Consider the following 26,869-nt stretch of genomic DNA (forward strand, 5'->3'; position numbering starts at 1 on the left):
AAAGATCAGTTACTGTACCCTTAGCTTGACAGCCACTGCTCAGGACCCCTAAAGACCAGGATGTGAAGCAGTTCAAGAGGCAGTTTACTTTCTACCTCTAACCCCCGCTAAAACATTCCTGACCTTTACTTCCTCTGTAAGCCTTCAGGCTATAAAAGGAGCGGGTGCCGCTTCCATTTCTTCTTGGACAAATACAAGGCGGGGTAGAATTGACCTTCGAGATAGACAGAATTTTATTTTAAAAAAATTACACAAAATAGAGGTTTTACATTGTTGCCATGTGATAACTACAGCTGGATGCCTTCCAGAGGGTGCACTCGGTTACTTACCTTGTTGTATTTGCATACACCCCTCAAACAAAACCCACACCAATAAAAGAAATCCAGTAGTTGTTCCACACGTTTCAAATGTAGGTGCTTTTCCAAATAACTCATTTCACAGACAAAGGTGAGAACAACCACTATGTAGTACAGAGTTCAAAGACAGTGATTTTGTTCCCCACTCCCTGGCCTGACATTTCCATGACCATGACGATCTTCTCTAAAGTGGGCTACAAGGGCTATTACAATGCTCAGACTAAAGCATGAGCATCTAGGTATTTAACAAAAACTGGGATGTTTGTAAACAAATTAATTTATTGGCATTACTTACAAAATAAAGTATTAGACCATGATTTTCCATCATGTCTGTGTCAGTATATGGTTTTATTTTTTTTTTGTAACAAAACAGAATGAGAATTGAAATACATTAGAAATCCCAGATTAATTAAGCTGCAGACAGGGTCCCACGTTATCTTCCTAGTTGCTCTTGTGCCTAGGCGGCCGTGCAAACACGTGTGAGTGTGTTGGGATGTCAATGACTGCAATGCCCACATGCCCCAAAGTAGGTCAGATCCTGCCCCACACTCCCGAGGCCATGGCGTTTGTCTGTGCCGCCTGCTGCAGGTTTTCTCTTTCATCCTGGAGATCACTTGAAACTGCTACTGCTGCTGTCAAGACTGCACCGTCCCCTTAAGATACCACATTCCGCCATAGCTCACACAGCAGTCCTGGGGAGAAAGGGAAAGTCTGTAAGGTTTTGGGACCCACTGTCTGGCTTTGGGACAATATATGTCATCAGCAACAGAAGTCCCCTCTCCAGTGCACAAGGGAGAGCACAAATCCAGAGCAGCGGGTTATCGCCACCCTGAAGACCATATAGCTTGAACGAAGACAATAAACAGAAGCGGGTGAAGGTTGAGAGGCCACACAGAAGACAAACAATGCAATGGCAGCAAGAAACTGGGCTTTTTAGGGGAGAAGATGGGGATCATGCAGAAGCCAGCTCGGGAAAGGTGGTGGTGAGGGGTGAGGACAAGGGGAACTGAGGGGTAAACACAGCCTGAAGCTCAGGTGGAGAGTCTGAAGGGAGCAGTGGGAAAGGGCTGGAGTGTGAAGGCAGTCACAAGAAACAATGTTCTGTGACAATGAACTGTCAAACCTCAGTGCTTTGGTATTCTGACCAGACGTCTGCTAAGCACCACAGCAAAGGAATTCAGTAAGTGGGTTTTCTTGTGGCTTATTCTCTTATTTCTATTAGATGAGCACCCAGTCTCTCAAGTTCTAAGCTAAGGGCTTCTCTTTTCTTTTTACTCCCACCCTCCCATTTAGGTAATTCAACACAGGCTTAAATACTGCTACAGAACTGGATGCTGTGGAGCTTAAAGGGAAAAACGTTGTGGGTTTGTTTTTTTTTTCCCCCCTCAAGTCTTGGGACTCACAGATCACAAAAACAAATAAGAAATTAAGTGTGGAGGCTAGAAAGAGGGTTTGCAGACTTGATCTGCAGATGCAAAAATACAAACCCTGTGTCTGTTTCTCTGTGTATAAAAAAGGAGCACACGCAGATGGGGAAATAGGAGTCAACAAATCCAATTTCATCCAAAGAGGAATCCAATCTCTTGTGGCTTAAAGAAGCCAGAGAATCTTCCTATTTCATTAAATCATACTTCTAAATTTTACTTCAGAAACAAAGATAATGTCACATACTTCTATGACAAAGGCATTCAAGGGAAAGAAAAGCCTGACACAACACAAGGCTGATGGCACGATGACTTAGTGACTTACATAAAAACAGTACCCAGTTTTTTAGGAGAAGGTGTTTTTTCTAGAAATAGATTATCTGTTAAATAGCAACAGCATCATGATAAACTAATACCAGTACATGGTCTAGCTATTCCAGGAGAGCTGATGCTTGAGCTCATCCAGTCGCCTGACAGATCTCCCAGCACAGGCAAGCCACGTGAAATACTGTCTAGCATGCAGAAATGTCTGAGCTTATTTTAACGCTAAGGCAACCAGGTTCTTTCAAGCAAGACCAGTTTGCTTATTATCACAGCAACAGATCTGTAGTTTTTCAAATATGCTGTTATTTCGTTTCCAGGTCCCAATGTAATGAAGTACTTCAGCACTTGTCTTATTTAAGTGGGTGACAGTAAGCAAAGGCCCACCAACAGTGATTAAAGTATTACATTAGTTGGCAACTTTCTACTTAGCCATCTTGCATCACTTTTAAAGCTTGTCAATCATGGCCCGCGTGGTCAGTACTTTATACCTTACACTTTAGCAAGTAAATGGTGCACCTTCAAAGACAGAGATGAAAGGATTCAAATAAACATTCACAATGAAATGCGTCAACTACTACTTTGCCTGCTTGTTTTGGCTTGGGTTTTTCTCCGTACACTGCTGCACGTCCCACTAAAGAATTAAATGCATCTCCTTCTGAATATGTGGCACTTGCACTCTTTACCATTAACCAACAGCAGTCAGCTGGTAAACTCAGAACGCTGTGCAGAGCTCTCCCACCTCCTTACTGTTTAGCTCCGCATTATTTAAAAATAACTCTGAAGTATCACACTTTGTACACTCTATTCTCTGATGGTCCAAGATGACAAATATTTATTGCAATAATGCAAAATAATGCGTGAGTCAAAATCACTACTCCTTGGAGGCGAAGAAGGTAGAATGAGACAAATATATTTTTAAGAAAAGAAGCTGAAAAACAGGCTTTGTCCACATTCCAACATCAATTGTTTTGTCAATTCAAGGTAAGATATGATCCTTTGCTCAAACCAAGCATTAAAAATACATCTATTAATTGGATCAAAGCCACAACAGAATAGAAACTTACCTTTAACACTCTATCCACCTCCTGCTTGTTTAGATCTTCTCCGCATTCTTGACTCAGCTGATTCTGGATCACATTCCTGCGCACTCGATAATTTTTCGAAAAGATTTCAAGCAAAACTCGGCGATGCTTTAAAAGAAAATGTATCATAAATACAAAAAGAACAATTATTCCTATCTTTCTGTATATCAAAACTGCATGTGCCTTAGTCTGTACAAAACATTCACTGAACTACATCAGAAGATTCTTGCTTCATAACTCTGAAACCATCCCATATACATCTGCTCTCTTGCAGTGCTCTCACCTCCAAGGGCTCTACAGGTATCTCTCCATACCCCGTGGCCAGACCTGTATCTGTCCTGTGACCTGGGGCACCTCCAACGGTACAAGAACATGCTGAAGAAGGGGCTGCAACTTATTCCTCTCAAAGGCTCCCACAGGAATTCACCTGGTCCACTCCAGCCAGGAGGCTGGATACTGCTTTGACTTTCCTATAAATATGTAGACCACGGACGCAGGAGTTATGCTGCCCACCCACATTTTGTTAGGTGCCTTCCCTTTCACTTAGTTTACCCTGATAGCAATTAAAACTCAGGAGATGCTCACGTATGCTGTAATCATTTCCTATTCTAAGTATAAACAGATACATCACGTAACAACATCGTTTCCTCTCTGGTTAATGTTTGTATTATCATTGAAGGAAAAAAAATATTGGACTGGATCCTGGTGTAAGGTCTGCATCGGAGAATCCTTTCTCCTTGCAGGTTCAAAATTATTTGTATTCCACTGAGCTAGTTATTGACACGTTACCAACGTATTAGGTCATTTCTGCCCACATTGCCTTCTCTTGACACAGCAATGATGACCTTGCGAGCTTATAGATTCCTCTCTGCTGGACATAGGTTGGTACTGAAAACTGGACACTTCAATAGGGAAAGTGGAAAACTACCTGCTGTTCCAGTTCCAGAAACAAAACTTCAAACAATGCCAAAGGCTCAATAAACATGTATTTGGGAATGTCACATGTTTATCTTTACCTGATCGTAAGTATCACCGGCTTCCCAAAGCGCATAGACCTTTAGTTCATCTGGTGAAGCAGCAGTCTGCGGAGGAAACTGAGAACAAGAGGCTGTTAAAAATAACCATCTATTTAATGAGTTCTGCTTAATGATTCTATGATAAAGTATCCCTGGGCAACTATTACTGAATCAAAAATGTCGTTGACATGTAATGAGAACATAAGCTCCTCTCCCATTCCACACCTGAAGGGTAACTTTGCTGTGGCAGCCCCTGTGCCTTCTCAGGCACGGCCTGTCCTGCAGCCACAGGGCAGACACCTTCTCGCAGGGCTGATGACTTCCACAGAAATAGGATCTGTATCAAACCTGTCCTGCTGGGTGATCCTGCAGCACAGACCCCGAATTAAGGAGTGGCTAGCTATGGGCTAGAGCATGAGATGACCAACATGGCACCCCGATGTGTGCCTTGATATGGCCAAGCCATGTTTGATTGATGCTTCTGGTCACAGTGGGGTAACCCACACCAGTGCCGTGGGCACTGGTGCCGTGTCTGGCACATCACCAATCATCTCAGAGCTTTATAAGGGAACTGCTGGGCATACTGGAATCCCATGAATAATGCATGGGGACAGTTTCCCACTGGTGGAAGGTCAACCAACACATACCAGAACAATCCCAGGGCTTGGACCTTAGCCAGCATCTCATGGCAAGATGTTTAGATATTTCTTGTCAGCAGCGTTTGCTTCCAGATCACCCAAAGCAGTATTCAATCGAGAGCATCAAGTACATTGCAGGGTCTTTCTGGAGGTTTTTACATTTACAGTGGCAGGTTTTAGAGATTCAGATGCTATCCTGTATTTATCTGCTTCACTAATCCCAAGCCAGCGTTACTGACAAGCACTGTGCTTCTACTGTATATGTCATCTCTGTTTTGGGGCAGACTACAGGACTCCAGAAGACTGAACGCTGATGGACAGTGAACCAGACACTTGCTCATTTCAGGATCCAAAAATGAAGTGGTTTTGTTTGTTTGTTTTTTCCATGTGCCAAACTAGAGAAATACATTTGTTTTTTCTGAGGCAGAGGCCTCACATCCCTGCACACAGAAAGGAACACAACTGCCTCCCCTCTGTGCTCCAAACTCCCGAAAAAATAGAATACCATCCATTTGCCTTAACATTTCCCTTGGAGCAGTGACTAATGAGCAATGCTGGAATATGACTTCACTCCTGACATGTCCCTTCCTGTCTGTCACTAACAATTTATTCCTTGGTAACCACGCAGACGACCTAAATCAATCATCTATGAAAAGCTAACAAGCCCGCCCTGACTGTTCCAGCACCCCTCGATCCTGGCTGCTGGTACAAACCCACACCGCGCCAAGACACTCATGCATTGCAGAGCGGAAGATCAGCCTCTCCTTTCACGCTTTGCCCCTGATCTTATTGCAGAGGGGAAGAACTGTGTCCAGGGGGAGCTGCCTGGTGGGACTAGCAGCCTTGCCTCTCATGTTGGTCCAAACGGCTGGAATATAACAAGGTTTTACACTTGGTTTAGAGCCAAGATTCAGGTTTATTAGGCTCGCAACACCTGACGTCTCTTCTTGTAAGGACACTGGCTTTTGAGGAATAGTATCTTTCGTAGCCTTTCAGCACAGATAAAATCAAATACTTCAGCTTCCCTCCAGAAGAAAGCTGCAAGAGGACAGGCAAAATGCAGGGCACCGTCAGCACCCAGCCGCAAGCTGGAGAAAGTCGCTCAACAGACCCGAGCACAAACTCCCCTGCCTCAGCCACACCTCTGAAACGCAGCTGTGTTTATCCGGCCATTCTGTGATGAAACCGCTTCCAAACCAACACAATGCTTATTGGGGAAGAAAACCCCACAGGGTCTCCTCCCCCTGTCTAGCCTCCCTCTGCGCACTGCTGCTGCCCGCAGCGCCCTGCCGTCACAAAGCCTGGCCGCGGAGCAGGAAACACCGCTCCTCATGGACGCGCTGCTCTCTCGAGACAGCCTGACTGTCCTGCCATCGCCTGCCCCTTTGCCATCTTATGTGCATTATCTTAATGTCTCCAGCCTCACCTTGAAACAGCTCTCCACTGCCTTAAAACCCTTCTTTAAAATATTTGCCCTGTGCCCCCTCCTGCTTTAAGCCCCCAGAGTTAGCGCCGGGCTTTCAGGAGATGAACTGCTGCCCCGGGTCCCCGGGGCTGCCACGTTAAACAGGACGCTCCCGGGGAGGAGCCCTTGGCTTTGGGATGTGCCCTAAGAACAGCCACCGCCAGGCAGCCTCACCTTAAAGCTGAGCTGGACTGAAAGGGGTTGAGTCTACCAGAAAAAGCTTACCAGCTGGGATAATCCTAGAGGTAAACTGCTGAGCTTCCCTCTGCAGGAGCCTGGCATGGGCACTAGCCCAAAAGGCTCACCCTAGCGCAGAGCTGCATTCCTCTCCTGTTACCCCGGCCAGGCAGGACGCCGGACACGGTTATGTCATTTCCTGATGCCCCAAAAATATCCCCAAGACATGGGCAGCACCACGCCACCCCAGGGACCACGGGAAGGCAGCCCGCAGGAACCGGCCACCCCCACGCACACCCCCAGGTCTGCGGGACGCAGGCATGGACACTCGGGATCTGGACTGCTGTGCAGGCATCCCCCACGGGGCGGGAACGGGCCCAGCCTGCGCGAGCAGCGACACCGGCGCCATGCGGGGTCCAACAGAGGATGTGCCTTCTCACCCTCTCTCTGAGGGCAGCAGCAGCCCACTGCCCCTGGGCGCTTCTGCCCAGGATTCGCTATTTCTTTACGCGTGCTTTTCCCTCCCACCTGAGGATGCTACAAAGCGCAGGCCAGCACAGCACCTGCAGGCGTGGCATCTCTTCTGGCTCCCCACAAACACTATTTGTCTCATACCCTGGGTGCAGTTGGTCAGCTTTATAATAAATCCTGCGTTCCCCTGGGAAGCTTCCAATTGCCGTTTTCAGCAACATGTTTTCTATAATAGGGCAGCATGCAAGCCAAGTGCCTTCACCCCCCACAGAACATCATTTTAATTACCTCAGATCATTGATTTTTATCACCAAAGCACTTTCAATTACAGAAAACTAATGAGCAACTATGAAATCCCATGCTAAACAACCCTCCAGGCTTTTCCTGAGCTCAGGCGCCCTTGTAGGGTTCTGACAAAATTGTCCAGGGGAACAATCAAGAAACACCAAAGTGCATGAGCCCATGCACAGAGTAAAACCAGCCCCAGGACCTGTGCCATCTGCACAGAGCACCAGGGGAAGGCTTGGGGGTAACGATGTACATTGCTGATAACAGTACAGGCTTTTACAGGCTCCTGTAGGGGATCCCAAATTTTGTAGTTAATTCTGGGTCAGCAGAACTAAAACATACAGCAGACCTCCAGCAAGAGATGTTCCAGTGACCACTTCTACACCTCTGCAGGTGTCCTGTGACAGGGTTTTCCAGACAGAAGGAAGTTCCCAACCACCCCTCTTTAGGAGGATTTTATTTTGGTTGTTTTTTGAAAAAATAAACTATCCCACTTTCACTCCTCACAGCCTTTAAGCCAAGAGTGGATGGAAACATTTCTAAAATCCCCAAATTTCCAAAGCAAACAAGTCCCACTCCCAAGCAATAGTGCAGCAATGACCTCAGCTATTTACCATCAGCATGGCAAACGCACACATTACACCGCCTACAAAGGATAGCCTAGCCTGCGCCAAGAGGCAGTTCCAGGCAAACGTGGCCCCAGGACTTGGAAGCTGTCAAGTGAGAAAGCAGAAAGTACTGAAATTGGTGGTCTCCCTAGTGGCATTTCAAGTCTGTCACTGGGTTCCCAGGTGCCACAACACGTACTTTGCACATGACCGAACATGTTATTTCAGCCCCCCGAAGCAACCCTTACTCCTTAGCTGGGTTGCAACTCCCATGCTCCAGGCTTGCTCTCATCAGCCTGCCTGCTTCCTCCTCTTTCTGCCTTGCCTGCTTTTTGGAACGGTTCACACGTCTCTTTTCCTCTCTTCCCAATGGCAGCTGTCTCCCAAGCTCATTCTGGTTGCAACCCAATCAGCACTGCCAGATGTCTTGTAAAATTAATTTCCTTTTAGTCTCTTTCCCATGATGCGAAATTCCTCTTCCTTTCCTAAGCAACCTACTGTCACACAAACCTGGCTCTGTCTCACGCAATCACACATGTCATTTCCATAAAGACAAAGAAACAATGACACCTCTGCACACTCTAGGAGGAAAGGACTGACCAAAGACACGTGCTGCAGGTATGGTCTGTCGCTTCCCAGAGGGCTCTGCTGGGAGTGCCTTGCCGCCCCCAGGCAGTCACTGCCACCTTTCCTCCCGCAACTGTGTCCCTGTCCCAGAAAGGAGCTTGTGCAACTCCAGAAGAGATGACAGGAATCTGGGACTGCCTTGGATCATCTCAACAGGAGCAAGTTGGGACAGTGAGTCACTGCAGCCCAGCAGTGTGGACGTGCAAACAGAGCCCCGAAGACAACTAAGCCATGCAGCACAGCACAATGCAAAGAAAGCAGAGCGCAGGGCCTGCCAGAAGCAGGACACCAGACAAACCTCCAGCAGCTTCAACATATCCAATACTGGACAGTTACTCAGAGCACATCTGTTCTTCCAGGCCACCAGCAGGCCATACATTTCACAGCTCAGATGTTTAACTGTCCCCCCAGTCTCTCCTCCCCAAAGGACACCAAGGGAAAAACATACTTACAGGCACCAAAATCTGTTTGCAGCCAGTGTCCAACACCATGTCCTGTAACATTTTGTCTGAAATGCCACTGAACAATGTATGTCCTGGAGGCAGACTGGCTAAGTGAAGGTTAAATAACCGTTTAAGCTCACTCAGGGTGAGTACAAATTGTTTCTTAAATGTTGACAACACAAATGCCTTCAGTTCTTGGGCTACCGGATCAATGCAGCCTCCAGGCAAGTGGCCATTTAAAGAGTCTGTAGAGTCCTCCTCCGCATGGAGGCCGTTGACAATGCCATTGTTCATGCCCTTATAAGCCGAGGTATCCATTGGCTCCTCGTCACTCACAGGCTCCTCTTTAATGTGGATATTGGAAACATCCATCTTGGATGAGGTGTCATTTGATTTCATCTCTGCCTTTTGCTTCTGGAACTCTTTCTCCAGCTGCCCATAGTTCTGCTTGACTTTTGCTTTAGCCATGTTGATCCTTTGCTCCCCAGAAACCAGCAATGGATGAGCTAGTAAGAAACAAAAGATACCATAAATCTCACCAGAACCAGGGCTTTGGTCTTGCAGAATGTTTCTTGAAGGGCTCAGTGAAATAAAACCAGGAAACATCATCTGCTTGTGAAATCTAAGGTATAAACCCAGTTTGTTGATTAAATTTTATTTTAGTTTTGGGTTTTTTTGGGGGAGTGGTGGTGGTGTCTGGTTTTTTTTAAAAGATAAACATGTTGACAATTGTAAGCCAGATGCTTGGGGAATGATGTTCCAGTCAAGGAACCTGAAGCAAAGACAAAGGGCAATTGTTCAATCACTAGGGCCTTTTCCACAAATCAGGAAACCAGGATACAGAGTGCTTAAACATCCCTACTTGTGACCCAAATGCTTCTCTGCCCAGCAACTTTTATTTTTTTGAGTATTTAGTGGCTGGTGGGGCCTGCTGCAGGAACTGCCAGAGCCAGCACGTGGATGTCTTATAGGTACAGTGAGGAGAGTGAAGGGGTTCACAGTGAACCTGAACACCCTTTTAGCATGAGGTGCACAGTACAAAAGTCTGAAACCATCTTCTTAGTATTATTACCCAGTGATGGAGAGAAAGGGACAGGAGGGAGCCCTTTCCCATGCAATCCTGTGCCTCTCCTCATGTCCTCTCCACACCCAGCTATCCAAAGGTGAAAGGAAGGGGCATGTTGGCAGCAGAGGAATCCAGTCTCAACTCCAAAGGAAGGAGTGCTGTGTTTAAGGTAAAAGCATGCGCAGCACACATGCTGTTATCTTCTCTGCTGTTAGGCTCTCTAATCCTCTCCAAATAACCCAACACCTAATCCTTCCAAGCAGATCAGACACAGGGTATTGAAATGGATTCATATACTCGTTTGTCAGTTCTGCTTATACTCCTTATTGGCTACAGTCTCTGGCAGTGAGCCAAATGCTTGGTCAAACTCTCCGGATTCTCCAGGTTCCACAATCTTTTAGGACTATAGAGCAGCTACTTTAATATTGTCACTGGCATCCATGGTGGAGAAGGATGTCAAAACCAGACAGCTTCACACCTCCTTGCAGCCCCCTGCCAAACACATTCTTCATTAATTGCTCATCCCTCAAGCACACCACAGACAGCCCAGTGTAAATCAGGGGAAATGAAAAAATCACCTCATGCACATTAGCTTGCAAACTGAGAGGTGAGAATTAGTTGTGCACTGGCCCTGTCCACTCTTCAGGAGCTACTTACACCCTAACACCATACAAGCTGCCTTAAATGAAGACGCGGTTAACAGAACCAGCTGGTTTTACACTATCAAATAGCGAGTCCCCAGTGCCAAGGAATCCTCCCTGCTCTGCTACAGGGATGCTACAGTAACTTCGTGTCACCCCAACATCAGTGATGCTACTAAAGACCAAGATCTGTCTCAAATAACCCAGAGGAAATTGCAAGAAGGGGAAAATATCGAACTAGACAAGACCAGTTCCCACCATGTTGAAAAACAGAAAAGGAACTCCAAAACATCACCCAGGAATATGGAGGGATGCATGTACTTCAAGATGATCTGCCTGGATCATTACCTGATTGTGCCTCTTGTTTCTTTGGTGTCAAGTGCTCCTTTAAGAGATTATAGACCTTTTCTAATCTGAAAGACAAAGATAAAATATAACGGGACAGTTTCAGTTGTTATGCCTGCATGCAGCCGTGCCAGCTTTAGCCATTAGATAGAACACTCAATTTCTCCAGGGAGCCAAGGAACAGGAATGACTTGAATGATACAGTGACACCCACCACCACACCACTGCCTGGTGATCCTGAGGTGGAAAGCTTTGAGGCAATACAGACCAAATTATCTATCAATGCCTACAGAAACTTAAATACTAAATAGTTCTCTGTTTTTATCTTATTCCCCCAAAATAAAATAAGTCATTTACTTGGCCTGGATGCCCATCCACAGCATATGTTGCCTCTGAACTATATCTGGATGCTTCTTAACAAAGTCTTCATCATAAGGGAGCATGAATTCCCAACCTTTGTTTATTCTTGCCACAGACATGTGCTCTAGGAAGTCTTTCACATCTTCCGGGCAAAGCTAAAAGGGAAATAAAAAGCATTAATTATATGGAATTCAATTTACATAGGACATATGCGGCCATGCAGTAATGGGCATTGTTCCATGAAACAGGAAGAGATGGGCTGATTTGATATGTATGGGGCACCTCCATGAATACACACCCAGCTAAGTCAGAGCACACCCAGCTAAGTCAGAGAAACTCATCCGCCTCTGCACCAACACTTTCACACAATGTTAAAAGCACAGGACTTCAGAGAGCAGTGGTGATGAATCACCTGAGAGTCAAATAGCTCATGGCATGTTTTGTGAAGAAAAGGGAGTTTCCGCACTGAGATGAAAAGACTGTATTGTGAAGAGAAGCATATTCTGCAATCTTAATGTTACTTTAGAGCTGCAGGTCAGACATGCTGCACCTACACATGCACAGCTTTTAAGCAGTACTGGATCTTACATTCCAAAAATAGATGATCTGTGCATAAATTGACTCGTGTTTTATGATTTAACTGCATTTTAAGGAAATTATTTTTTGTCCTCTTTACTTAATGTGTCTCATTCATTTGCCAGTTTTAACAGAACGTTCAGGTGTCTGAGTTGATTTAAAGCTTTTATTCAATATGGACAATTGGCAAATGCCAACAGAAGAGTTGCTCTTTGGTAACACACCCAAAGCAGAGTAGGTCGCGTGGACTGCACACGCGCTCATCTGTTTTGGTGCATGGTCAGTCAGCTTAATTTAAACTGTGTCCAGCTTTCCATTGAAACAGATGACAGGACAAGATGCATTCCAGTGGCCCAGCTACAAGGCCAGTCATACCCTGTGGAGTCATGGTAACTGTGGGAGCTGCTCGAAACGTTTCTAAAAAGAGTATGTACCTATACCCATCCCAAAGTGAAGCTGCACCTGGTGAGCAACATTGAAAGTCAGCAGTAATGCAGATGCTGTGAACCCGACACAAGGCTTGCAGCAGCATCCACTACCAACCTACACACAATGCCCAACACTTATCACCAACTCCCGATTTAGGAAGAAAAAACGTCACTCACTTTTGTAACTGCTGCCACTTCCTTTCTCACAACCCAGCGGTCCTGTGTGAACTTCCACATCTAGGAAGGCAACAAAGGAGAAAAACTTCATAACTGTATTTAGCAGTTGCTTTACTGAAGTTGTAGTAATGACCCTGTTCAATGATGCTACCAGAAAAATGGAAACCCCATTCCATTCAAGAATGTGGAAGTAGGTGATTCTTGGCCAGGTAGTGGGAAAACATTTTCTGGCCTCTTCTGTCATCAAATGGCCATGAACACAGTATGAAGAGCTTTGAGAGTCCATGGTTTGCCTTGGTGAACCTGTGACTACAAAAGCTATGAAGACTCTCTTAACCCAAAAAAAAAAAAAAAAAAAAAAATCGACTGCAGTGATGATGGGACTCCAGAAGTTGCACCTGAGGCTCACCTTCTCACATACATCATCATTCTAAAGAATCATCAACCTAAAGAAACTCTTCCTTGACTAAAAAAGCTATAAAGACTCTCCTATTCAACCAAAAAAAAAAAAAAAAAAAAAAATCGACTGCAGTGATGATGGGACTCCAGAAGTTGCACCTGAGGCTCACCTTCTCACATACATCATCATTCTAAAGAATCATCAACCTAAAGAAACTCTTCCTCCATTTCAGTTAATGTAGGGGCCTGTCGAGGTTGATGACTGTTTCCCTTCTGCAGCACACAGACCCCCAGAAAGTGCGCATTCCCTTCTTCAATGCCCATCGCACTTAAAGTTATGCCAAGATGGCCTGTCACTCGCATACTTGCCCCCAGTTAATGGAAAAGCTAGGTGCTCTGCAGAGCAGCTCCTACAGTCTAACATCCTGAGAGGCAGCTGCTGAGAGTGGGCTAACAGGACACATGAGGACTTGGGCAGAACACTTTCTGAATATGACCTTTGATTTCTTCCTGTCTCCATTTAAGTAGACAGCAACCTCTTTTAGTCTGTGCGTATTAATAATGTTGTGAAGAATTCAAAATCTCATTACTGCCAGTTTCTTCCTGCCCTACGATGTCATCTATGCATCCTTCTCTCTGATTCAGCTTCTCTCTGCCCACAAACACACAAAACCCCGACGCTCACTTTAGGGCACAGGGCGTTTCTGTTCTAAAGCACAAGAAACGGCTGACCGAAGGAAGCAGATCTATCAGCTCTCCTTGCACACAACTCTGACAGCCATTTCTCATCAGACCCTTTCACCTCAACTAGAGCCAATGGTACTCATGTTCTCGGAGTTTACTATGTGAGAATCTCGGGAAAAAACAGAAGCTTTCAGAAAAGACACAAATTACTTTTCCTCCTCCCCAAAGTACAACATGGAACAGGTGGACACCATAAGTCACCATTGGCCATAAACATTTTTTAACCTTATTAATTACTTTACACAAATATATACAGGGAAATAAGCTAGGACACATTTTCTCCACAGATGCAATACAGCATTACATAGTATTTCTGAGACTTATGACCAGACATTTCACTTTGAAAGCCAGAAATATTGACGCTTTCTATTTTCTAACATTTTATCTTTTTACCTGTTGTAGAGCTAATGACCAAATTTATTGCCTTCAAGATCAACCCAGATCCATTTCTCATACAAGGTATATTTGACTTAATTAAAATTAAAATAATTTATCTTTACATCTCAATCGCTAAAACACTACTGCTTACTTAACTGAGCATAATAATTTCTGGCCCCTAGAACTTTACACACAACGTGTCACCTAATCTGCAGTGCCCTAAAGACTTAAGTCACATCTGAATCCAGGTCTCCGTATGGCAGTGTCTTGGGCAGACATCAAGACACAATAAAAAAGTAACTTTCAATCACCATCAGTTTTATCTTACACTAAGTTAATATCCCTAAAGTCTCTTGCAAGCATGTTCCTATTCAGAGCTAAATCTCATAAACAAACTTTGCAAACAAGGGGAACAGTCAGGTCTAACTGAAAAAAATGAGAGCAATGCACTCATCAGCTTCTCTTTGATAGGGTGGAATCCATAAACTGAATATGAACTTAGGAACCACTTAGGAACTTCATTCTTTCCATGGTTACCGAAAATAAAAACAATGCAGAGGTTGTTCCTTTTTGCTGTGGTTATGTGTGTGTTTACAAGACCTGTATTCATTTCAACTTCCATGTGCAGCTACTGCTCACAAAAGGTGCCTGGGAACAAAGTCCTTTCACTGATTAGCAGCTCTGGGGAATAAAGTCCTTTTTAAAGATCAACAGTGCGTGCTCATGGAGCACAAGGCTTATCCACACTGCCCTCCTGAGACCTCACAGTCCTGAGCCCACATACCTAGAGAAACAAGCATCTTATTATCCAGTCCTGGCACTTCTGTCAGCCCCCTATTGCGGGGGCTATGTGATAGGGGCTCTACAGCATGTATTAGAAAGGGATGAATGCTGTTAATGACAGATGATCTGAACCTGCCAGCCAGCCACAATGTTAATCTACACCAACACTCCCATGACTGACTTTAATCTTGAAGGTGTTATTACAAGTACAAATAATTTCTTTGGACGAAACATCTTACTGCAGTGGAGCAGTTTTGCAATGCCATGGCATTTCAAGGAAACTTCACCTGCGTTTTCCTTTAAAAACAACACACATTTTTATACTTACAACAAAGTCTCTCCCTCTACAGAGCACTTCTGCAGGGACTCCACTATGTGGACTAGAAGTATCTTTCGGGTAGAGGACATCACTGTTAATTAAAAGAGAAGATGGATTAGTTACTAGGTACACCAGAAAAATGGCATTGGTGAAGATTAGCGTAACAAACACGTCCTCCCTCTTCTGCAGTTAAATTATACCTTAATCCAAAGCATAGTTTTTATTAAAGGAATTAACATTGGTGTAATTACATCACTGCAATTATACCAGTGCAAAAAGGCTTACACCAGCAAAGCACAGCCTTGTGGCTAGCAGATGCATGCAACACAGGTACAAGCTCTGCTTTGTTCTTGCAAAGCCCATCCTGCCCCTTGGATCGGTGTAAACAAGACCACAATGATCCTACAAAATGCTTAGGCTAATGTGGTATGTAGACTTGAAGGCAGCATTTAGCCAAAATGCTGATGTATGGGCATAAGGGGTTTTTATTTCCTCCCCAGCAATCAAGGGCTTAAGAGAACAATACTACAAAATGTCAAGCTCGAATCAAACAGCCCTGAGACCAACACTACCCTTTGTCCTTGTCTGCCTACAAGACCAACTGGATGACATTTGTTAGCACGCTCTCCAAAGCCTCAAGGCAACCCAATCATGATCTTGATCCTACCCAGGCTGAAGAAATGGGTCCCCTCTGCATTTAAAGCTCAGATGTGTGCACATGCTGCTCTGTGCCCAATCATCCCAAACACAGCACATCTACTAGAGATATATACATCCTCCTCAGACTAGTAGCAAAGAATCAGCTATCACATAAAAACAATCTGAATGCTAATATACTCTCTTAACTGGCTTCCAGTTTCCTTTTTGAATGGCTGGAGGGATAGCAGGGGTTGCTGTAAAATCTGTTCACACTGCTAATACAGGCATGTGTCACAACAGCTGAAACATATCCTGTGTACACACGTGGGACTGGTAGCTGGTGCCCCTCATTTTAACACAGAGAGCTATTCCAGAGACTTTAATTTTCCACATGCAGTGCTTCACCCACGTAAAAAAGAAATCATACCACAGTTTAGACTTCAATTCCCAGTGGTATGCTTTATCCTAATAAACAGGAAGATGATACAGAATCCATTTCATGTGGTACACTCAGTAACCCACGCTTGATTTATTGAGTAATGCCTTCTAGAGGGTAACTTTCAGCTGACAAGAGCAGCATCTGCTGATGAACAGCAAGGTGACTGCACAAAGATCTTTCTTTGACTGAATTTAGCTAAGAAAGACTATAGCTGACATTGGTTTCATTTTCTGTGTTTATATTTGACACTGATCTCTGGAAGAATTTGGGACAGTCCTCTCACAAAAGAACATGAATGAAGACAACATCAAAAACCTAACATAACTCAAATGCAAATACAGATTACACCACTGCTCAGCCATAATTTTAGCTGGGGTAGGTACTAAGGTATCATCCTTTAACATCAACTCTTTGAATTTTGAATATCTGACCGTACTAAAACGCACCAAACATTAAATCAAGATTTTACAGTTCTGAGTTAAGCACATGGCTACTTTGGGACACAAGGAAGATGAGTACATAAAATCCATTGTTCTGATCCCCTCCTTAAGGCAGAAAACCATGTCCCAGTAACAAAGACAAGCCATACCTCTTCACCACCCAGTTTCCCTGGACCAGCATTGCCACCTGCTGTATACAGCGGAGAACTGCCGTAGAGTCAGTCCCAGACCCTAGCAAACTCATCAGATTTGCAAATGGCATGACTTTCACTGAAAAGCAAAATACGCACCAGATTATGGGTTTCTTCAATGCACATGATAAACACATAGATTTATAAATCTAGGATACTATGATTTATGCTGAAGTTCATGGTCAAAGCTGTATCTTAGAAAAAAACCCAAACCTAAGCTTTACTAAGTCTCCCCCTGCACTGTAGTCATCATCTGTTCTAAAAATATCTGCTAATGTTGCATCAAAGTTGATTAGCTTAACTGGTCCCAGATTAACGCATTAATAAAATAATAAAAAAAATAACCCATGCCTTTGGCAATATTTGGAAACAGAGATACCTGACAAGACAGGATTTGCTCTCATCAGATAGTAACTCAGAAGAGACAAAATAACATTACTAGATTACGCTCATGAAATGCTTATTACTGGAAACTTCCCAGAAAATGCCAAAGTGCAGCTTGTTGCATTAACCTTCAACTTATGATTCATGCTCAGACCCCACATTCCAGGAGACACCTGCTGAAATAGAAGTATCCAGAAAGCTGTCATCAGATTAGAAATTATTCTAAGAGCAGGTTGACTGCAAACACACAAATCAGCAGTAAGATCTACTGTTACTGCTCTTCTCTGCACAGTAGGTCTTTTTAAGGAAAGGCTCAGGATTTGTATTCTTCACAGAATCAGTGCCAGACAGACTGTCTGGTGGGGTGACAGAACTGATACTACTAGGTAAGGTACCTTATCTGAGGCAATTAGAAGTCACAATGTAAAGTGCAAATGTATTACAAAAGCTACAAACCATTCTTCATCAGGATCTTAATCTGATCAGCAAGGGGTAAAGTTCTCAGCTGGGCCATAGAGAGCACATTGCTTGGAGCCATTGGTTTGTCACTGCAGATAAAACAAGGAGATTTGCAGCCCATGAAAAAGAGCATCCAGCCAATACAGACTTTGAACATTCTGTACAAACACTTACTTCTCTTCCTCTATGCTTGGAGGCATCAGCATCATTAAATATTCACTAGAAAAAAAAAAAGAAAGCACATCTTTAAAATGCTTGTCTTGGGACTTCCCAAGTTTAAGTACAGTTATTTCTTGCTTAGAGCAATCCTACTTGTGTGAATCTACAAAACAAACATGAGCCTGAAAAGACAGCTCTCCCCTTTCCTCCTCTCCCATCTTCCTCTGTAAATTCAGTAAAAGCTATTGCCATTCATCTGCCCAAAGAGAAGGAATGAAATACATGGGAGTCAGAATCCCAGCTCATCTGTACAGAAGAGCTGTCCAGACAGAGTAACTGCAAAAGTAAATACATTAAACACAGGGGTTCTGACACAGCAGTAAGATGGGTCATGTGAAGTCCTGTAGACAGACAGAATCATGCCTGCAACAAGCAAAAAGTCTTTCCCACCCATGTCATTAACAGTGTCTGTAAGGAAAGAATCAGATCCAAAAGACTTCTCAGAACACCTAGCTCTGTTTCACTGAGATGTTACTCACAGCACTAAACAGAGAGAGTTTGCCACTTTCCTATGACTTGGGCCATGGCTGCATCAGATTACTGTGAAGCATTAGTGTCGACTGCATCACGGGAGGGTTCCTGTATAGCTGCAGTCACCAAGAAACAAAACTGAACAAGTTTCAAGTAGTTTCAGGTGTCTCTCACAAATGACAAAAGAAAGTTTTGTAAGATTTGATAACAACAGAAGTTAGTTGGCTTCAGAGTTTTCATTTATTTTAACCAGAAGCAGCTTTTGTTGTACTTTTCCTTTAAAGTACTCACAGTCCCAAAAACGCAGAGTTGTGATAACATACGAGAGGGTACAATCCCAAGTGAAAACAACTAGTTTTAATCTCAGAGCACAAGGAAACAAAGAAAGCAACCTGAATAAGTGGAAGGGTAGGTTGTTTCTGTATTTTTAAAACAATTCAATTTTTATCATGAATAGAATTACCAAAGATCACACTTTTAAAGAATATATCTGCTTATTACTCTGAAAACAATCCAAACAAATTACTGCAATTTCTGTAGGAAATCATCAAACCATTACCTGGGAGATTTAATTAATTCTGTGTTTTCAGCAAGGCCATGACCTTGACTAAATAAATACTGGCGCTCGTGTTCAGAACGGCTATCCTGGAGATATGGAGAAGAACAAGAATCACTAGTACATACTGAAAACATACAAAATGCCAGAGACCTGGATTCCTCATTCCAAACTGTGACCACCCTGTCATTACTGCACCGTTCAAGCATTCCACATCATTAACTGATGTTCTGCTTTCACTCTTTTGGACGATGCTCATGTGATGTGGGAACATTTCTGTTGCTGTGACTTCAAAATCTCCTGACAGACAGGCATGCGGGATTTCTGACACGCAGCTGACTGGGTTCCCCAAGTCTTTCACAAAATCCAGGTCATAATCTAAGACCTGAGCGATTCTTGTACTCAGACCTCCTTATATGTATGTCCAACTCTCAGTTTTAAATGTTTTCCACTGTGGAGACCCCAAAGCATTATCCAGTGGAGGAGGCACACAACACTGCAGGGTCTGTTCAAGCCTACAGACATACTTTTTTTTCATTACGTTTTGATGATTCCCTGATTCCCAAGGGCCCAGATTGAAAAACAGTCCTAGACTTGGCTGAGCCTTCAGGCCCCAGCGGCCTCCTCAGCAGCCAGCACACACCCACCTTCAATCCATAGTAATGTAGATGAACCCAGTGCTCTTCTGCTTGCCTCTTCTGCAGGAACTCATAGGACTGAACACGTCGTTGACGAGCTTGTTCAGTCTCAGGCCGAGAGAATCGTACCTAAAAGATTTGGGCATCATTATTAAATACAGCCTCAAAACAAAACACCTGCATTATTTATTTGATACATAAGTAACAGAAGCTAGGGGCCCTAGCTCAAATGAATCACTCCTTGCTGTCAATACCATCTTTATGCTTGTGCAACAAGAGCAAGTCCATCTTGCTTCCCCCCTCCCAAGCCCTGGGTCACCAGGATGAGCTGACATTTCACATCCTTTTATTTGGGTGTGAATTGTCATGCTTTCTTGTGAACTGTTGCCTGAACTATTATAAAAAAGAAATCTGGACATACAGTAATTTGCTTAACATCATCTTCAGCTTCATCCTGGGATGAATCACCACCTGCCAAAAAATACAACAGAATTAACACACCCCTTCAGTAAAGAGCCAAAGCCAATCTGTAACTGCTTGGGGGCCCGTGCAGGGAGAAAGCAGTACTAGGAACTACATAACCATGGGTTCGATCCCAGCTTGTCAAACTATGCAATGTATGACAGCACCACACTGTTCCTACGACAGGAGATACTGCTCCCACAAGCTTTGCAATGTAACTTTTCAGTGGCAGTGGTGACACACTGCCTATTGCTGCCCTTTGACACTACCCACCACCTCCCGTCCCCCCCGCTGTGCCCACAAAAACATTTATGCAGCTACACTGAAAATAAGATCAGCAAAACAATCTGAGAAATGGCCTTATAATCAGTATGTTGTTATAACAAACACCTTTAGAATATAATGACTATCATCGGTAAAATTATAGACAGAACTTGTATCATGTCCCAAATAAAAACACAGCTTGTGGTGCATTTACCTTCATTAGCAGCTTCTCTTTCTCGGTGTTTTGCATCAGCCTTGTCCAAGTAGGTGAAGCTTGGCCTCAGCTGAAGAATTCCATGTAGTGGAGTCAGGTGAAGTTCACCTGAAAAAGAGAATTAACATTGGTTAAAGTAGTTTTTTTCCACTGCACAAGGACAGCACTTTTCATTATCTCCCTATCTCTGTGAAGGCACAGCTTCAATTGAACATAAATATTTAATACAGTAAAACGTAAAAAGGGATTGAAGTGAAAAATTCATCCAGTGCTCAGGATTTCAAAGGAGTATGAAAGACTGTATTGGTTCTGGCTGAGATGGAGTTAATTTCCCCCCATAGCAGCCCGATAGCCCTGTGCTTTGTACTGGTAGCTGGAAAGCTGCTGATAACACATCGGTGTTTTGGCTGCTGCTGAGCAGTGCTGCACAGCCTCACGGCTGTCTCCCCAACACTTCCCCCTCACCAGAAGGCTGGGGGTGGGCAAGATCTTGGGAAGGGACACAGCCAAGACAGCTGACCCAAACTGGCCAAAGCGGGTATTTCATACCATTTGATGTCTGCTCAGCAATAAAAGCTAAGAGAAAGGAGGCAGGGGGGCATTCGTTATCACAACATTTGTCTTCCAGAGCAACTGCTACACTTACTGAAGCCCTACTTCCTGGGAAGTGGTTGGACATCACCTGCTGAGGGCAAGTAGAGAGTAAATCCTTTGTTTTCCTTTTCTTCTGCACACAGGCTTTACTTTTGCTTCATTAAACTGCCTTTATCTTGACCCATGAGGTTTTTTCCATCTTATTCCCCACCCCCCACCCCCCGGTCCCCCCAAATCCCGCTGAGGAGGAGAGTGATAGAGCAGCTTGGTGGGCATCTGGCATCCAGCCCAGATCAACCCACCACAAAGACCAAGACCTATTTCTGCTACTTTCCTTTTTGTGTTTAAACCAGATCTTGCAGAGAGCCACATTCTGGTTCAGACCTGATCTACAGTTCAGCAGACTTGTAGTAAAAAAGTCATACATATTTCATCTCAAATGATCATCAGATCAAAACACTGTGACGGCATTAGGAGACAAGAGAGGGGGAAAAAGTGTTGGAACAGGAAAATGAGACAGACACAACTAGATAGAAATAGTAATTTAAAAAACAATGATAAATTTATGCTACAAATTTGCATTATTTCAGGTCACCATGTACTGTTGAGATCCTGGAGGCATTTACCAACTCACAGTGTTCTTGTATAACATTTACAATTTTGCTAGACCTTCTCAAGGACTCTGGGAACATCGATTAGCAAAAATTCTGCTTTCTTTAAAGACACATCAGTCAATTAAAACCTATGCTGAAGTAAAAAGAACAAACAGGTCTTATTTTAATCCTGAAATGAGCGTGTTTCACTGATGTCAGGAGTGAGCAAAAGAAACTTACCTTTTTTATAAAGAGCAGCTGCGTAGCGGCAAACATTACTGGCAGCTTGCGAAGAGCAGAAAGTTTGCTTGTCCATCAGCTTCCTGCAGACAGATCAACGCTGTGAGATTGTATTCTACAGGCAATGTGGCACACAGATGTTAAAGGTCTGAAATCACCAATTCTCAAAATGGAATATCAACAACCACAGCAAATATATATACTCATCTTTCTGTTTGCAATTCAGAATTCACGAAGCACACCAAAAAACATAGATTACTTCCGAGAATACTTGCTAAGTAACAGTACCCAAAGCACTTGTTCTCACCTTTCCCTGAAGCCCTGGCGGACATACATATATCTATGCTCACCACAAAAAGGAAATGAAGGCAAAGAGGACACCTACGAGGAATAGGTACTTGTTTCATCTGTACACGTGCCATCTACATTGAGAGCAATCTGCTCTCCCTTGCTGCGACAGTAGTTAGGATTCAACGTATCAATGGCCATTTCAAGTTCGACCTAAATAGTATGAAAGGAAAGACAGCTAATTACCATGGCAGAACCCCAAGCATATCAATTAAAATTCAATCCCACGCTTGCTAACATTTCCATAGGTTTACAGCAAATTTATAATACATAAGCAGCATTCAAACCCACAGGGCAAATCTCATGCATAAAGTTGAGCACATATATGGGTTTTTGTAGGATGGGGACATTTTAACAATAAGCTAGGGATATATAAACTCTCATGTAAATTAGTGGGAGCAGAGAAATGACAGTTCTTTAGGCAGCCTTGAAATACACCTTCACTTTGATGCATACCTTCCACTACATCATCAGTCTACTTGTCAGTACAGATCAAGTACCCAAGCAATATCCTCCAAGCCTCCCCACCACTGAGGATCCATTCAGAATCTCTCAAACTTCAGGTATGTTTCCTTCTAGTTTGGGTACCAAGCAGTGTAAAGTAACTACGTCCTCTTCAGAGGCAAAGGCTTGGATGCTGCTAAGTTTGAGACTGCAGCATTTACCACTGACTTCGTAGTTATTCCTGATTTACACCGGTCAAAGCACAGAAACAAGGTCTAAGCTTTTAGTTACAAGAACTTCCCCCTCTCAAACTTTAAAGTTCAGACAAATGTTCAAAAATAAGCGCTTTTCTGCCCAGCATTTCTCTTTACATACTATAACAATACAGTATATATTCTTCGTCAGGGTGTGTCAAAGGTCTTATAAATTCATATATCACAACTATTTACTCATTTTTTCTTCCCCTTTACATTATTCATAAACTGAATTGGTTACAAGGCCCTGGATGAGACAGCAGATTTACAAGTCTGCACAGGGCTTACAATGCAAATGTTTGCTAATTTTAATAGAAGACTTCCTGAACACAACATGCATCCTAACTCCAAAGTTCACACAAGCACTCTCCTTAACCATTTCCCAGAAAAAAAACCCTAATATCACAGACATCTATTTCTGAGTTTTTTAAATAAGGCATTTTAAAATCATAGTCACAGTTTTGTGATACATCTGCAAGCAAGTGCAATCATTTTGGCTTTGGCTATGATTTCACTACCTATACAAACCCACTGATTTCAAAAGGACTGATGATGATTCAACGCCAGGCAAGAGAGAAATCAAGACCTACGCTGACACTGAAAGACAGAGCATGCCTCCAAAGCTCAACCCTTTTCTGAATGCTGTAAAAACCTTTTAAATCAAGCTGTATTAGCACAAGCACCTAATGACTGAATTAGCATTAGTTACTACATTTCCCTGAGTGACTCTCTTATATTAAAAGAGTGGCTTTTCCATGATGACTTTAATTCCCCTCTTCATAAACTACTCTTATTCTAAACCCTACTTTAGACACAAAGACAGACTCCCCCGATACCTCCAAGCACAGAGATCTGGTCCTGCAAGTAGCTGCATAGTTATAACAGCTTAATAGCACAATGTGCTTTTCTTAAGTACATTCTGCACAACGTAAAACAACTTTTACAGACTGGACTCAAATGATGACCAACCTTTTGCTGCTTTGGTTTTATCTTCGCTGATAAATGTGTAACATCATCGTATGTCATGGAAGCTGGACGAATAGGATACTGGAAAACAAATCCATTTCAAACCCTCTTCATTTAAAGATCAAAGAACTCCACAGAAACTAACTCAAGCTTCCCTGTCCTCTCACATGTAGATCCACTTGCCAGATGGACACAAGACATGAAGAAAAGAAATTACTTGACTGATTTGTGAGTCATCAGGGGATTTGGGAGTATGACCTATCAAGCCTGTTGCTTTTCCTCCAATCCTCTGCTACACAACCCCATTCCTGCCCCTCATATGCCACAATAAATTGTAACACAGGAAAATGGTACCATGTTAGTATAACAGAAAAAGACAGTGTTGGAAGCAATTAAAAACCCATCCCCCAGCATTAACTCTCTGGAGAGGTATTACCTAAAAGTAAAGTATTTGTGGGTTTACACAAGTGGTGTTAGCTTACAGGACATGGGCCACACGTAGCTTGTCAGGACACCAAACCCAGGTTTCGCCACATAGGTCTCTCTTCTAAACCATTTGGGAATGCAGAGAGGACAATGTGGTATCCAAATGAAATCTCCCAGCCATGGCAGCGTCCTGCTCAGACCTGCCATTTCTCCAGAACACCCACAGGCCCCTTCACTAACCAATGCTCGCTCCTGACACAGAACAACTGTGGGTATCCCAGAGGGAAGGCTGAGTGTCTGGTCCAGCGTGTCTGGCTGTCTCCAGCCATGCTCTGCTGGCACGTGCCATGCAGAGGATTTGTACAGGAGGCAGTGGGCTTATCAGTGGACATTATAGGTTTATAATGAACATTTCAGCCAGCAGCCTCAAAAGACTTCCTATTTTGCAGATGGGAAAAGTGAATCACAAGGATAAAATGATTAGGGAAATTCGGTGGCAGAATGGAAAATAGACCTCTGCCTTCCTGACATATTTCCACCTTCAATCACTAGTTAGTTTCATCTCCACAACATAAGGGGGCTCTTCTGACGAATCACACTTATTTATGAATACTGATGACATTTTAAATAGGACCAGTCCTAAAAAAATGTTTGTTTAGTAAAGATGTCAGAAATCAGTGTTGACAGAAGATGGCTAAGAGACTGCAGATTTATCCAAAACACGATAAAAAGACATCATCTACTTAAAGCAGTCCCTTAGGGTGGTTAAAGGGAGTGACTTAATGACAAGTCTGTGCCATAAATGACCACCCCTCTCTTGGCAATGATTTAATACCGAATATTTCAACTGACTGAGACCCAAACAGGCTTGCCTACATCCAAGATCTTGGCAGGCTGAACCAGTAAGGATAGTTACTGCTCTTGAATTTATTTTAAACAAACTAGCACTGCATAAAAGTTAACAGAAATACCTGAAACAGATACAGCTTCTCCAGTAGACTTCTGGCCAGGAACACATCAATCTAAAAAGCAAACCAAACAACTTTCATCAGATGCCAGCTGTAATCAAGGGAGCTTCAGATAAAAGTACAATCCCTAGAGCTCAAATACTGACAATTTTAGCTTTTCATTACAAACTCTAATATAAAACACATTCATGACTCCCGTGTCAAAGGTCTCCTCTGCTGATTTGCACATGAAATTCTGCAGTTGGCCTTTTAAAAAAAACAAACAAAACCCCCCACTATGATGAGGCAGCAGACAGTGGGTCTAGCTGTTTTTTCTCTCTAAAGAAGCTTGGCAAACAAATCTGAAATTTTCCGAGGGGAATTGAAGTGAATCTGTTATCGCAATTATAGAAAGAAGACGAAGTTCTCTCTTTGGCAGTTATGACTGAAAGGTAACTTCATTACCACTATTTTGTGATAAAATCTTTCTAAATTAGACAAGAGACACCACATCCCAAATCTGAATCAATATTATCATTTTGCCACCAGCACTGAAAATCCACAGATGTTCCATAAATATCACATATGGGAGCTGCCATTTTAGATATCTTTAGATATAGTCCTGACAATTCCCACTCGTTTTCTCACAGCTTTTCTCCTTCTTATGAGCTTGCCCTTTCTTGTACTTCTGATGTGTAAATTCAGACATAAAGCGAACAGGACACTGTGGCTACTCTTTGGAACACAGTAGTCCTTTAGACAAGTCCAGAATCGGAACAAAATTGCTTGTTTTAGCAGAAGACATGGAACATTTTAGCTTCATGTTTAACAGATGCTAACTCATCAAAGTCATTCCAATTTTTTACAGCTCTCAGAGACATGCAATAGAGTCGCTGGAAACACACAGTGGTAGAAGCAAGTTCCCCACCTGTGTTCCTCTTCTGACGCAGAAAGATCATAAAGGGTGAAAAACCTGATCTGAATCTGCCAACATGGACACCACTATTTTGGCAAAATAGATACCATGAACCATATACTTGGCCCACACAACATACTTCCTTGCACAGAGCAAGCCGTCAGCTATAAGACAACCACTCATGTTGATGACACATTGTTTCAGCAATGTAAGAACACTGGGAACTATAGTAATAATGATAATAAAAAAAAGCTTCATGTACAATCACTGCTGCCACAATGCACTTTTACCTCTTGTATAATTGGATCATCTTCTTCATTTGCCATGCTAGAGCACAAAAAGCTTTTTCTTGGGTTATTCCTTGGCACAACCTGAAAGAAACCAGAAATGTCATACGAGTCATCACATCTGTACCACGCACCACATGTAGCCTAGAGTATTTGTTCAAGTTAACTTGGTTCCTTTCAGTGGTAGTCTGTTTCGTTTGTTTTTCGAAGGAATGTACGTGTTTGCGTGATCAGGTCCCTAATACTCCACAGTCTTGACCAACTGCCACCAAATTTAAGAGACAAGCAGACAACTCAAAAATAGGCAAATTCTTGTAACTTTTCTGAAAGCCAGCAGTTATGT

The 26,869-nt window shown here is 43.2% G+C and overlaps 1 protein-coding gene across 4 annotated transcripts; it reads right to left on the minus strand.

Annotated features, from left to right (window-relative positions):
* Positions 1–561: 561 nt before the first annotated feature.
* POLR3E (polymerase (RNA) III (DNA directed) polypeptide E (80kD)) lies at positions 562–26,607 on the minus strand. 4 transcript variants are annotated; one of them, XM_009885979.1, is made up of 20 exons: positions 26,530–26,607; positions 25,348–25,398; positions 23,954–24,031; positions 22,324–22,439; positions 21,939–22,021; positions 20,512–20,619; positions 19,993–20,042; positions 19,581–19,700; positions 18,937–19,022; positions 17,862–17,906; positions 17,685–17,776; positions 16,803–16,923; positions 15,145–15,226; positions 12,513–12,572; positions 11,329–11,486; positions 10,975–11,039; positions 8,929–9,425; positions 4,203–4,280; positions 3,169–3,294; positions 562–1,048 (listed from the first exon to the last, which is right to left on the minus strand). In XM_009885979.1, the coding sequence occupies exons 1-20, from the start codon at positions 26,563–26,565 to the stop codon at positions 992–994; spliced, it is 2,109 nt and encodes a 702-aa protein (XP_009884281.1). In that variant the 5' UTR covers positions 26,566–26,607; the 3' UTR covers positions 562–991. The 4 variants fall into 4 exon arrangements, with proteins under 4 accessions (XP_009884281.1, XP_009884296.1, XP_009884289.1 ...); XM_009885987.1 differs by having other exon boundaries at positions 992–1,048; positions 3,169–3,231; XM_009885994.1 differs by lacking the exon at positions 25,348–25,398 and having other exon boundaries at positions 23,954–23,974; positions 26,530–26,565.
* Positions 26,608–26,869: the final 262 nt, after the last annotated feature.

This window comes from Charadrius vociferus, unplaced genomic scaffold, assembly GCF_000708025.1.
Source record: "Charadrius vociferus isolate BGI_N301 unplaced genomic scaffold, ASM70802v2 scaffold430, whole genome shotgun sequence".
In the NCBI taxonomy this organism is placed as follows: Eukaryota; Metazoa; Chordata; class Aves; order Charadriiformes; family Charadriidae; genus Charadrius; species Charadrius vociferus.

Excerpts from the sequence above, each read along its gene's own strand:
- POLR3E (XM_009885979.1), bottom strand. The coding sequence starts at position 26,565 with ATGGCAAATGAAGAAGATGATCCAATTATACAAGAG. Across the intron at positions 19,023-19,580 it reads TACATTACTATGGATTGAAG|GATAGCCGTTCTGAACACGA; the intron begins GTGGGTGTGTGC and ends CCATATCTCCAG. Across the intron at positions 15,227-16,802 it reads GGAAACTGGGTGGTGAAGAG|TGATGTCCTCTACCCGAAAG; the intron begins GTATGGCTTGTC and ends TTTAATTAACAG.